Genomic DNA, 13,214 nt, shown 5'->3' with positions numbered 1-13,214 from the left:
ATTAAAAAAATAATTATGTGATCGGTATCGGTGATCGGCCCTCATGGGGATCAGAATCAGCAGGAAAAAATCCGAACGGCACATCTCTAGTTATATTTCATCCTTTTTGTCCAACCAGCTAGGGATGTAAGTTAGCAATTAATGAGTTCATTTAAGGTTTATTTATCTTATTGATCAAACAACAATTAACTGATAATCAGCTATTTGGAAAAAAACCTCTTTATACAAGAGAATAAACCATTATCATCTTGCATCATTAAACTTAGACATTCATAATACATAACAAAACAGCAATGTCTTAGGCTGCTGAACTGAAAAAAATAAAAAATGTGAAATGCATAATTCCTCATGAACGAAGAGATGTTCATACAGTAACATCTGTGGTTGCTAAATGCTAAAATTTCACTACATGAAGTGTATTAACTCCTCCTCAGCCCTCAAACTCAACTTTGCTTATTAGTATCATATTATTTTCCATAATGTTACAACTTTTCTCTGTTATTCCCTGTGATTTTCTGTCATAACATTCTCGCCTTCCTAGTCACTTTTGGTTGAGAAGTTGACGATGCTCCGTCATGCAGCTTGGCTGAATGAGAGCTATTAAGGTGAAACTTACAGTAGAAAGCTTGTCAACTGTTTATATTTTAAAACATAAAGTGCTTTTTCCATCCCACAGCAGACTCTGTTTGAACCTTTTCTCTTTTTCCCATTCTGGTACGGCTGCCATCTTTGTTTCTGTATCAATGGTCTGGTTCAACTTAAGGATAACCAGCAGGACCCTCTACTGGTTGGGGGCCAAACTACAACACTAAGAGAAGGTCTAAGCGGACGTTACTAGTGAATCGATTGGAACAAATGTTAATCTAATAAACCATTACTCAACAATTAATTGTAAGTAATTGTTTGCATCCTTACCAGCTAAGCTTAACAAGAAGCTAATAGTTACTAAAATGATAATAAAACCCTGCATACAGTTGACAAAATTCCCAATAATGAACTACTATTTGCAATGAAGAGCACAGTAGGGTGTACAAATTGTAGAGCACCTTAAAAGATCCGTATTTCACGAGTTTTCAACGTCTCTCCTCTTCGCTTTTTTTGCTGTGTGTTACAGATGCTGAAAGAAGTGGCGGGATTGTACCTGATGCGGGTGAAGGCATAGAGCAGGTAGGCCGCCGTGTTACCCCGGTCGTCTAGCATCTTGTCAAAGGAAAAGACGTAGTCGTTGATGCGGTTGTGAGACAGGTCAGCGTATTTGATGCAGCCAAAAGCAACGGCTCTCTGGGCTTTAACGAGCTCTTCTGGAGTCAGCACCTGCAAAGATGACAAAATTAAGTCCACAATCAACAATAAATGGACGGCCTTCACAGACTGTAATAACTGAAGACTGGTTCACCCTCTAAGAGTCAAAGCAGTGAGCTGAGTTTAACTTCCATCATTAGTTTACTAAACCTGAGGCAGAGATTAAACCAGCTAATCTGGTTCCGACTCCGCAGGGAGTAAAGAGGGGGATTAAAATGAGAGCAGCTGGAAATAAAAACCTGCAGTCGAGCAGAACATAGACTGAGACCACCATGTGACTCAACAAGACAAGAATTAACAGTACAAATCAGGACAAGGTAAGAGACGGGTCATCAAATTAAACATGAAAGGAACAGAGACTCGGAAAATAGTCATTGATGTATACAAATTGAATAAAATGTAAATTTGACAGATGGACAAAAAGAAAACTGGATGAAAGCACAGAAGGTCAAGCATCTAGGGCTACAAGATAGAGAATCGTTAGCAAGGTAAGATGGACAAACAGATGGAAGTTAAAATGGACAAACAGAAGAATGTGATGTAAAGGACAGACTGATTCAAGATAAATTGGACAGAGTCGTGGGCATAAGGAAGTGAAATTAGATGGATGGACAGAAGGTAATTTGGACCAATGGACAGATAGATTGAAGACAGACTTGACGAACGAATAGCCCGATGATAATTTGGAAGGACAGACATAATAGGTAGTTTGGGCAAACATATTGAAGGTAGATTCAACAAACAGGCAGACAGATTAATTTTTTTAATTTAGCATTAGCAGAGCTAAGATTCTTTAGTGAATTAGCGGTTAACAAACCTAACTTTTCGGTTAGCTGTTCCCACCATTAGCAATAACGACTACCGATTTTAGTCCAAACATGTATTCTCCATTACAACCATGGCAGCCCTTATGAAAAAAGTCCACCAGAAAAAGAAGTAGTAAAGAAAATATATATGATTTCTATGATTTGACAAAAAACATTGGATGGAGGACAGAGTAAAAGTAAATTTGACAGATGGAAGGTAAACTGGATAAATGGTCAGATTCCATAAGAGCCAAAAAGTGTTCAAGATGGTACAAATACTTTAAAGTCTAGAACAATTTCATTTTATGACATTAGTTTTTTCCTTTAGTGGAAAAAAAAATCTTGATGCAAACTCAATATCTTTATCTCTTCTGTGTTAAAGGTCTTTTGAGAACACAGATGGATAGATGACCTGGTCTTTAGCTGCTGCTTTCATAAATCAATCAAAAGAAGCCCAAAGGTGTCTCATAATGGGGTCTTGCTCACATCCAGGGATCCAGGGCTAATCTTTCTATCAAGGTCTCACCAAGGTTGCAAACCAACACAGCTCCAAGTTTAATTTTCATTCCTGCAGTTTTCAGTTCATCGGATGAGATTATTTCCAAATCCTGCCCAGGACACACCTGTGTTTCCGTTTGATGTTCAGGTGTGCAAAAAACAAGAGATGCTGACCTGGTTGGGTGCTACCGGGAGCTCTGGGTGCAGCGGCATCAACACTCAGAAACTTTCAGCTCAACAGATTCTGATGTTGGGAAGAAACTTGCATGGAGACTCATGCCAGCACAGTTTCCCTGCAGGCCCACCTCGCCCGGCAGTGTGCTGGCTGCCTGGGTCAGTGCCCACGTCTACCATCTGCTAACTGAAGCTCATTAAAACCGACTGCAGACACCGAGAACCTACGTCTGCACTGTTGACACTGCTGCAGCTCGATTTATATCAATGTTCTTCCTTGAGTTTCTACGGGTTCCTACAATCTCTTCATCTTCTGTCTTTTTGAAGTATAAATACACAAATTCATGACAAATGCTCTGCAGATACTTCAACTGAGGGGTAGTGGCCACAATCCAATCTTATTTACCTCCTCAAAGGTATGAAAATCAGCCACTGTCCCCTTTTGGTCTGCCATGAAAGAGGGCCAACTGATAGACCTGCTCACTGTGCTCTCTGTGAATTCGTCTTTATTATTCTGCAGTCTGAATTGTATTTCCTCCACTCTTCGATAGCTATTCTCATTATGTGGTCACTTGGCCAGTTATTTTCCTAGTGTCATAACTGATCATAGTTTAAAGGAAGGAAAAAAAATGAATCTAATAATCTTTATTATTACAGAATTGTCTACCCGTTTGCATTAAACAAGCCACTTAGTGACTTTTCAGACAAAACATGATTTAAAAAAAAATCAGCCTAGACTAAAATCAAAATTGGCTTTTGAAAGATCGGTAATTGTTCAGAAAACTCCAATCAGATGGACACCTGTGTCAGACTTTACGGAGGGTTTGGGAAACAGGAGTTGCTCATGGTGGTACATGACACCATGAGTTTGGTATAGCGATGTCACCATAATGGTGTCCAAAACACAGAAAATAAGAGTTGCTAGATTTTTTACTAGTTATTTTTTATTTTTTGCTAAAAAGTTGGTAAAGGGGTCTGGAAAGTCACTAATTATATTAAGGTTTGTAATATAGCAAAAGTGCTTCTAGCATTCTGACCACAGCCCCGATTTTCCCCTCCGCTCATCCCTACACCTTGGCCACACCACTCAGTGTATCTTGGCTCTGCCCACTTATGTGGAATTTTTCTAAATTTGTGAGAGGCAGAGTTTCACACAGGGTTGTTGCACTTAAATTTTTCTTTGTTTTATTTTTTGAGGTCAAATTTTATATAATCATGACTGATTTGAAAAGTAATACTAATGAAAAACATCAAAGGAGGTGAATACTTTTCATAGACATTATACCGTATTTTCCGGACTATAAGGCACACCTAAAAGCCTTAAATTTTCTCAAAAATCAGCAGTGCGCCTTATAATCCGGTGCGCCTTATGTGTGCACTGAATTCCAAAATCTGTCCCTGACACAGACACGTGAAGTGTACAGTACGTACGCTGGCAGCAATAAACCCATCCATCCATCCATCCATCCATCCATCCATCCAATTTTTTGCACCCTTTTCCCATTGTGGTTAGGGGGGATTGCTGGTACCTATCTCCAGCTGTCAATGGGTGAGAGGCGGGGTACAGCCTCCTCAGGTTGCCAGTCCATCGAAGAGAAAGTTAGTTTATTTATAAAAATATACAAACACCAGGTCATCTTTGTCAGAGCTTTGCTCTTTTTTTGTAAAAGAAACTTTAATCAAAAGTTTTTCCAGGGATTTGAGTCCAGAGAGTTCTCTCTTCAGAGGAATTCAATAAGCAGACTCAGATTTTATAAACCACTAAAGGTTTGTCCTTCAGTCAGCAGGTCACAGCATCCTGGGAAATGTGATTTATTGTGCTTTAGAGGCACAGCGACACATTCACAGGTTTTCATATCCACTATAGGATGACACAGCTTCTCACATGGGGGAAAAAAAAAAAAAAAAAAAAAAAAAAAAAACAGGAACATCAGGTGGGTTTAAACTGCTTTCGACCTGCACCACAGTTCACTTCAACCAAACCAAAACAAGGTTTTTTAGGCAGACTTCAGTTTGCTTTTTGCAGAGTTTGACTGTGCATTCACGGCTCCCCAAACAACCCAGACTTTTAAGACAAACGACCTAGTTTGAATAAAGTGGACTAAAACATATTAAGTAACACATATTTTACTGTTATAACCTTCTTACTTAATCTAGTAGATATTTTCTTTTAAATGAGATAAAACTTGTATCTCAGTACAACAAGAACTTTTTCCAGTTTGAATTTATTTCCAAGATCCGACAGGTAAACGCCATGCTAGCTTTACATGGCAAAAAATCCAGCCAACTGGCAATAAATTTGCACTCAACTGTGATAGATGCAAAAAAGCTAACTAGCTAGCATGGACGGAAGTCTCAAGCGCCTCAAGAATGCAGTAAAGATGTATGTGCGCGAGTCACGCTTTTGTCTGAAATAAAAGTATAACACAAGAGGAAAAACAGTACATAAACGAGATTAAGCGACATGATTTATAACTGCAGGTTGAAAAAGGTAAAAGTTTAGGTGTAATTTCCCCTGAAAATAGAAGAGAAAGTTAACTCCACCAGCAACTGCACAACTAAGGTTTCCAGCTTCTTACCCACACATTGGGTGAAATCTGCAACTCCCAACACTGAGATTTAATGAAGAGACAAGTTGATGCAGAAAGCAGCTATGAGTTGAGGAAGAAAAAAGCAAGGAGATAAAGAACCCAAAGCGTGTTGAAGTCGCGCCGAGCTCAGTGGATAAAACCTAAAGTTCTGGTTTGGTTGGAGTCCTGTGGTTTGGCTCAGCGCAAAGAATTAATGGTTGCTGTAGAGTGAGCGAGTCATTACCGTGAAAACGTGCCTCGGAGCGAACAGGGGCAGAAATAACGAGCTGGACAGTGTCCCGGTGCTCACTTAATGGCCGCTTATCAAAGATTTAACATCTGACACTAAATATTGATAAAAAACTGTTACAATATGAGCTGAAATAACAGCATTGTTAAAGCACAGAAGAGAGGTTTGAGTTATTATTCTAAAGGAGAAACCTCCAATAAATTGTGTGAAGAAAAAGAACAGCTGGATGAACAATAAAGACAACTTTTACAGGTGTAAACTGTTTAAATTCAGAGTAAATCACAAAAACAAACATGAATAAAACAGAAAAAAAATCTACATTTTTAAGGATAAAAACCAAGAAAATTATTAAAACAAATGGGCCAAATGCATATGAATATAAAACTCTACAATAAAAAACTCAGATTCCCAGCTTGCAGCAGAATGGAAATCAGATTTTGATGCCAGTTGTCTCACCTTGTCTCGCTCCTTCTCTTTCAGTTTGTCCATAGATCTCTTCAGTCCCTCCTCCAACAGGTCCATCAGCCTCACTGTGTCTCCAGATCGGGTCTTAAATTTCTTCCTGGGGGGCAAAACAACAAAAAAATAAACACCTTGCACAAGAAAAACAAAATAAAACAGAGAAAAGGATGGAAGGGATAAAAAAGTTAGAGATGGGACTGAGCTTGTCAAGGTAAATTTTACTGGATGATTAATTGTCCCACAAATGATCAAATCCAATTTCATTTGTATAGCACATTTCAGCAACAAGGCATTTCAAAGTGCCTTACATCATGAAAATACATAAATACAAAGTCATAGAAAACACAAGTCAACAATTCAAACATTACAATTTGTCAAATGCCATGGTTACATATCAGATTGTTGATTAATGTTTCATTGATTATGTTTTAAAAGCAAGTTTAAACAGGTTGGTTTGTAGACTAGATTTAAAGGCACTCAGTGTTTCAGCTGTTTTGCGGTTTTCAGGAAGTTTGTTCCAGATATGTGGTGCATAGAAGCTGAAAGCTGCTTCTCCATGTTTGGTTCTGGTACTGAGGATGCAGATCAGAACCAGAAGATCTGAGAGGTCTGGAAGGTTGATATAACAATAGTAGACCTTTAATGTATTGTGGTGCTAAGCCACTCAGTGAATTGATAACTATATTTTAAAGTCTATTCTCGGAGCTACAGGAAGCCAGGAGCCACTAAAAACATCCTGGTTTTAGTGGGAACCCAAGCAGCAGCGTTCTGCATCAACTGCAGTTGTTGTTTTGACACCATTTTCAAAAAAAAACAAAAACATATTGGTAAAGGCATAATACTGCAAGTTTGCCCTCTCAAATAACAAACTTCAATTTTATAAGCAATTAATCATATGACAATTGCACAAATTGGAAAGTAAAGGAAACGCATAAATTTAGAAGAAAACATGTTTTCTGCTACAACGTTTTGCCGCTAGGATGAGTTTGGGTTTCAGCTGTAACAAAATGAGGGGATTTCACACAACTGCAATGGATATGCTTCTCCCCCATCACGAGTCATGAGATCAAACTGGATGCTACTACTGGCGAAAAAGATGAAGATGAGGACAGGAAACAGTAGGTGGATGATGGTTTTTAATGATTTAAACTTAAACTTTTTTATTTCATCGAAACACCTATACAAAAAAAATTTGTGGTTTTTCAGCAGCGGAATATAATCCAAGTTTTGTGCACATTTGTAATGGACACGTAGCTACACTGAAAGAAAAGGTGTACTTTTGGTTTCAATTGTATATGACCATTTATTACTCTGTGAGACATAAACGTACCGATCTGGTTTGGGTTTGTTTTCCCCTCCTGCTGAAAATTTATTTCTTGATACCAGAACTGGTTAACTGAGGGCAACCAGTAGTTCTTCACCACTCTGCAGGTTTAGTTTAAACAAAAAACATAAACTCTTCCATCTTCCTATGAACAACCCATTCATGAATTGGGTTAAGACTCACTTGTCCTCTCCCAGCACCACTCCAAAGCCGGCGTGCTCTACCCGGGTCACTTGGGGGTCGTACCAGCCGATCATCTGTCCTGCAGCAAAAATCACCTGAAAGTGCGTCCCCTGGGGGAAGAAACCACACCGAGACAACAGAAGATAATCTGAAGTCACTGCAGCTTGAAACAAAATGGCAGAAACTTGGCAGTCTGATGGCTGGAGGAGGTCAGAAGTCATAAAAATCCGCACCTGCCCGCTGTCCACGACGTAGATGACTATGTCAGCCTTCTCCTCGAAGAGCCGCTGACGCAGTGCTGCCAGATCTGACGTGTCATAGGTGTAGCCACCGTCCGACTTGACGATGGTGAGCGGGATGGACTGACCTGGAACAAAGACGATCTTCCGGCCTTCGTCCAGCTCAACCAGACCTGAGGAGGAAATAATGGCAACAAAAAGGTAGAGGGATGAAGTTAGACATTAAGACAATAATGAGGAAGTTAGATTATAATAACAGTGTAAAAAATACCCAAGACCAGATATTTATGATAATAGCACCTCCTGGTGGTGGCTTCAAGTGTTGGCATGTTGTCATTCATCTATTCATTTAATTTACTGATTTTCTCCTGTTTTATTCTATTTGTGAACAAACACAGACTGATGAACAAACAGATGCTGTAAAAAATAGTAAAATAAAAACATTTCATATCTATATATCCCTCCATCCATCCATCCAATCAGTTGATCCACACCAGCTGCTGAAAAACAGGAAGTTAAATAACTTTGTGACAGATTACAAAATAAACTGCAGAAAGATCAAAGATGGGTTCTATTTTTCTGTCTCTAATCTGACATTTTATACACTCCTGTGTTTTTTTCACTGTTTTTTATATTGCCAGAATAAATGTGTTAAAATACAAGAATAAATGTTACGACTTTATGAATTTGTAAAAATACCTCAATAAAGTAATATTACCAGAATACAGTCATAATATTACCAGAATAAAGTCATGCTTTGAGTTTCACCTTTGTCCTCGAACTCCTTCACCACCTGGGTCATCCGGTTCTGGTAGAACGACTCCCCTCTCTCGACAATCTTAATGTCCAGACAGTCGTAGACCTTCTGAAACTCTGGAATCATCACATCAACCAATCCCAACAGGTTTATTCTACTTTAGAATTATTTATAACCTCAGTTTATTATTTTATTTACTTCAAGCACCTTATTGTGTCACCTTTTTTCCACTAACATATTTAAAAAGGAATAGACTGAAATGTAAAAAGTCATTTTAATGACTAAATTGAAATGTAAGAAAAAGCGAAATTAATGTCTTTTTTTATAATAACAAAGCACAAAAAGAAGTTTACAGTGTAAAATATATGATTGCATATTAGGGCCAGACTAGGAGAATTTTGTTTTCTGACATTACAAGAATGGAGTAACATTAATAAGAGAATAAAGTAGAAGAAAATGAGAATAGTCATATTATTACCAGGATAAATTTGTAAAAATACAAGAGTAAAGGTGTAAAATTATGAGAATAAAGTTATAAAAATATGAGTATAAAGTTATAATATTAAGCAATACAAATGTGAGAATAATATCATAATATTACCAGAATAATGTTGTAAAATGTGTCATGGAGTGTTGAGAATCTTGTGACATCGCAGTTTGGTATCAGTTTTGCAAAGAACATCAGCATCAAAATATTAACAGCAAGACTTTGAAATGACTGTCGGTCTTACCAAGCTGATCATGTCGGATATTGATAACTATTGAAGCTTTTTATTTCCCTTTAAAACAACTTACTTTTTGTAATTTTACAACTTTCTTAAAGTAATATTGCGTCTTTACTTTTGCTAACCTTACTTCATTCTCATAATGTTATGACTTGGACATAAGTATGTCTCTCTTTCAGTGTCATGGAAAAGCCCACCTCTCCTGGAAACGTCACAGATCATGTTCCAGGCTTTGATGAAGTCGGGTTCTTTGCTCTGCAGCCTGACAACACATTGGTACGCCCGCTTCTTGAACTCCTCGTCCTCGTCAAAGCGCTTCTTTGACTCCTGGTGAACAAAAAGGAGAAGAATTTTTTTTTTTACCTTCAGATTTCCCTTACTTTTTCAATTGTTTTGTTTGTTTTTTTTCCCTATTATTCTAAACCAAGGGTATTATTCTAACCTGCGGCTCCAGAGCCTTGATAACATGGGGAAAAAAAAAATATATAAATATATATATATATTTTTTTTTTTATAGATATAACAAATGGCTTTAGACGTTTTTGGATGGAATATTTGCATCGGATGCCACCAAAAGTACCAGCAACATATTTTTAAATCCTTTATTTAGTCAGTATGTTGAAAAATGTGTGTGTTTAAATTATTTTCCATAAAAATAAACATCTTGTAGTATTTTTATTTTCAACTAAAAAGGTATAAATAAAATGATGGTTATTTAAGAATGACATTTCCTACAGCAGATATTCATAAAAATTATACGTTATCTTTTTTTTTTTTCAAAAAGTTATGTAATATTTGCAGCTCTAAAGTTTTATTAATAGGTACCGAGGGCAAAAACTTCCTCTTTGCACTGTAAAGATTGCAAATCCATGGTTTAGAAAACACTTTTTTGGTAACACTTTATTTGACGGGCTGTGCATAAGGCTGACATGACACTGTCATAAACATGAAGGAGTCTTTATGAATGTCTGACTGTTGTCATGGAGCGTCATTCGGTAAATAATGACACTATTAATGCAAAGCTGCTTTAAAAGTTGCCTTGAAAGTCCATTAAAAGTGAAAACTTTACATTATTTTGTAAACAATGACACTTGAATGGACACCTCTGGTTTATCGCAAATTTTAACTGCAAACCCATCCTCCAGGTCCCATCCGAGTGTGTGCAATTACCAAAAATCACCCCTCCTTTGCAAACTTAGACTTTTATGCTATATTTAGCTACCTTTAAAGGGCACCTAATATGCAAAATTCTAATTTTGCTCAATTTTATACTTCCATTTGGGTCTCTGCTGTGCTCACTTCTAAAAACAGGACATTTACTTAAAAAAAGACAAGAAAAACAAATTAACTTCTAGCTATCTTTTGACAAGTTAATGTTTTTTTTTGGTGTCTGGAAATTGAGCCGTTTCAAAAACCTCCGAATGTAACGTCACAAATCAGCAGGCACTACCCCTCACCTAGCAACTCCAACCAATTACCAAGGAAACCCAAAACAAGCTTGTGCATTGCATACACTGTGCAATGGCTGCTGGAAAAGACAAAAATTATACAGAAATACTCCTCTAGTCTCAACCACTGCCCTATATACAGAAACTACTTGCTGCATTCTTGCTGGTCGTGCAGGTCTGCACTTCTGCTTTTTAAAGATGTACAGTTGTATAATTGCGCATCTGTTTGCAGCAATTTGAACGTGACCGTGTAAACATTAAGATTGGGTGGCGTGGCCAGATGCAACTTATTTAGATTTAAATTGACAGAAGCCCTAAAATTGCTGATCCTGAAAAGAACTCCAAATAGGCAGAACCGAGCAAACTAAAATGATCTAAGAATGATTTTGTGCAAAAAATTTAATAGACCTATTCTAACCTAATAGACCTATTCTAACCTATCCAAGGATAATAGCATAATAGACAAAAAAAGATTTGGTATCAGCCAAAATCAGAATTAAAAGGGTAGGCTTTAAAAGATCAGTGATCGGCCAAAAAACTGCAATTGGTGCACCCCTAAGTATTTTATTGAGCTGAAATAAGCCCAACCCGATAAACTAACCTTGTAAAACATCTGCAGGTCACCGATGGGAGGAGACACTGTCAGGTAGTCTGGAAATTTATCCTGCAGGTGAGCTATGAGCATCCCAAACTGGGTCCCCCAGTCTCCAACGTGGTTCAGCCTGCCGACGTCAACAAACAGTGTGACAAACAACAACAACAAAGGCGTTTCCAAGAGTTGCTATGATACGGATGCAGAGGCTAGAAGAGTTTAACTCCAACCTGAGGACGTCATAGCCCAGAAACTCAAACAGCCGACACATGCTGTCGCCAATGATGGTGGAGCGAAGGTGACCCACATGCATCTCCTTGGCAATATTGGGTGAGGAGAAATCCACGATCACCTAGGCGACGAGACGACAAAAATGATTAATCATCATCACCTTTGTTAGTTCTCATTTGTTCTGTTTTTAGTCTTTTATTCTGTTCTTTTTTCAGCCAAGTCCTTTAGTTTGGGAAATTATTCCCTGTGGTTTTGGATGCTGTGCAGATGGAAGTATTTACATTTTGGAATAGCGCTGAAACAATTAATCGGCTTCACCGTGATTAAGTGATAATTGAAATAATCGTCTAATTTATTAATTAATTAATTGTTAACTGGAATATAAAAACTCAAAAAACTGCCAACTGCTGGAAGAACAACACACTCAGGACAGTAATTAGTCTAAAACTGTACAAAAAATATAAACATTTTTCAATAAATTAAAAACAAAAGTCTGTCTGTAGATATGTTCTACCCAGAACTCCTCTAGTGTCAGTATTAGCTTAACCTGGTTCATAGAACAGTCTATTAAGCACCTTTTGTTACCCAAACAAAATAGTCAAATCACCCGTGTTAATGTTAGCTGCAGATGCTAAATTAATAAATCAGACTTTTTATCATTGTGTTTTAGGGCAGTCGTCCCCAACCCCCGGGCCGTGGACCGGCACCGGTCCGTGGACCAATTGGTACCGGGCCGCACAAGAAATAATTAAATATTTCCGTTTTATGTATTATTTGAGTCTGGAGGATCTTTTATTTTGAAAATCCGTTAACCAGATTCTCTCAGTTACTTACGCACCAACACTGAGCCCACAAGCAGCAAAATGAGTAAGAAACAGATCAGATGTCTTTGGAAAGTTTCTTTGCAAAGGGGAAAAGGCCCAGAGAAGAGACAGGAGGATGGATTTATCCCGGACCGGTAGGTGAGTCCCACATTACAAGCCGCTCTGCGTAACATGCGGCGACCGGCTGCTAATGAGGCAATGAAGCTTCAAACTGCTTCACCACGTAGAGACCAAGCAGGCTGTGGATATCAGCAACACTTCGGGTGTCATTGTCTCATCACTCCCAGATGGGACCGTCTCATTGCAGAGAAACAAGCTCAGGGCTCCCGTTAGTCATTATCATGAGTTAAAATTTTCTCAAAAGTAAAATGTTTGTTTTTGTGGCGCATCTGTATCTTATTTTGAAGGGATATATAAACGTTACCATAGCGACCAGAGTCGTTTGGGCAGTGGTTGAGAGGAGATGAGTAGAGCTTGTGAGTCTTAACTCTGGTTTAGACGGCAAGATTTAAGGATTGTCGGCCGATTCTCCAAACCTCTGTGACCAGAGAGCTGATAAAAGTACAACAGGTTCGATCGGTTTGTGTCTCCAAGGCAGGAGGAACACACCACACGAACCAATTCCAGTCACAAACATCGTGATTCCAGAAGAAAATCCACAAAACCCCCAACATAGCATACAGGAATTTAGAATGACCAAACACGGATGACGATGTAGAAGCAATAGCAGTGGTGGTTTTTCGTTACTGTACTTAAGTACAATTTTCATGTATCTGTACTTTTTCTGTATCTGTACAATTTTCATGTATTTTCATGTATCTGTACTTTT

The 13,214-nt window shown here is 38.1% G+C and overlaps 1 protein-coding gene across 1 annotated transcript in view; it reads right to left on the bottom strand.

The window, feature by feature from the left end:
• The window catches only part of rars1 (arginyl-tRNA synthetase 1), a 38,685-nt gene that overhangs the window by 15,835 nt on the left and 9,636 nt on the right, over positions 1 to 13,214 (bottom strand). The window contains exons 6-13 of the mRNA XM_015060621.1: positions 11,561 to 11,682; positions 11,340 to 11,460; positions 9,488 to 9,617; positions 8,577 to 8,681; positions 7,803 to 7,981; positions 7,570 to 7,679; positions 6,057 to 6,162; positions 1,142 to 1,314 (exon numbers count right to left, since the gene is read on the bottom strand). Of these exons, the coding sequence (XP_014916107.1) occupies positions 1,142 to 1,314; positions 6,057 to 6,162; positions 7,570 to 7,679; positions 7,803 to 7,981; positions 8,577 to 8,681; positions 9,488 to 9,617; positions 11,340 to 11,460; positions 11,561 to 11,682 (1,046 nt within the window). The remainder of the gene's footprint in view (positions 1 to 1,141; positions 1,315 to 6,056; positions 6,163 to 7,569; positions 7,680 to 7,802; positions 7,982 to 8,576; positions 8,682 to 9,487; positions 9,618 to 11,339; positions 11,461 to 11,560; positions 11,683 to 13,214) is intronic.

Source organism: Poecilia latipinna, unplaced genomic scaffold (assembly GCF_001443285.1).
Source record: "Poecilia latipinna isolate Pla-1442-1.1 unplaced genomic scaffold, P_latipinna-1.0 Scaffold1730, whole genome shotgun sequence".
NCBI classification, from domain to species: domain Eukaryota; kingdom Metazoa; phylum Chordata; class Actinopteri; order Cyprinodontiformes; family Poeciliidae; genus Poecilia; species Poecilia latipinna.
Note: the sequence above shows the minus strand (reverse complement) of the source record. Positions and strands in the feature narration are given on the sequence as shown.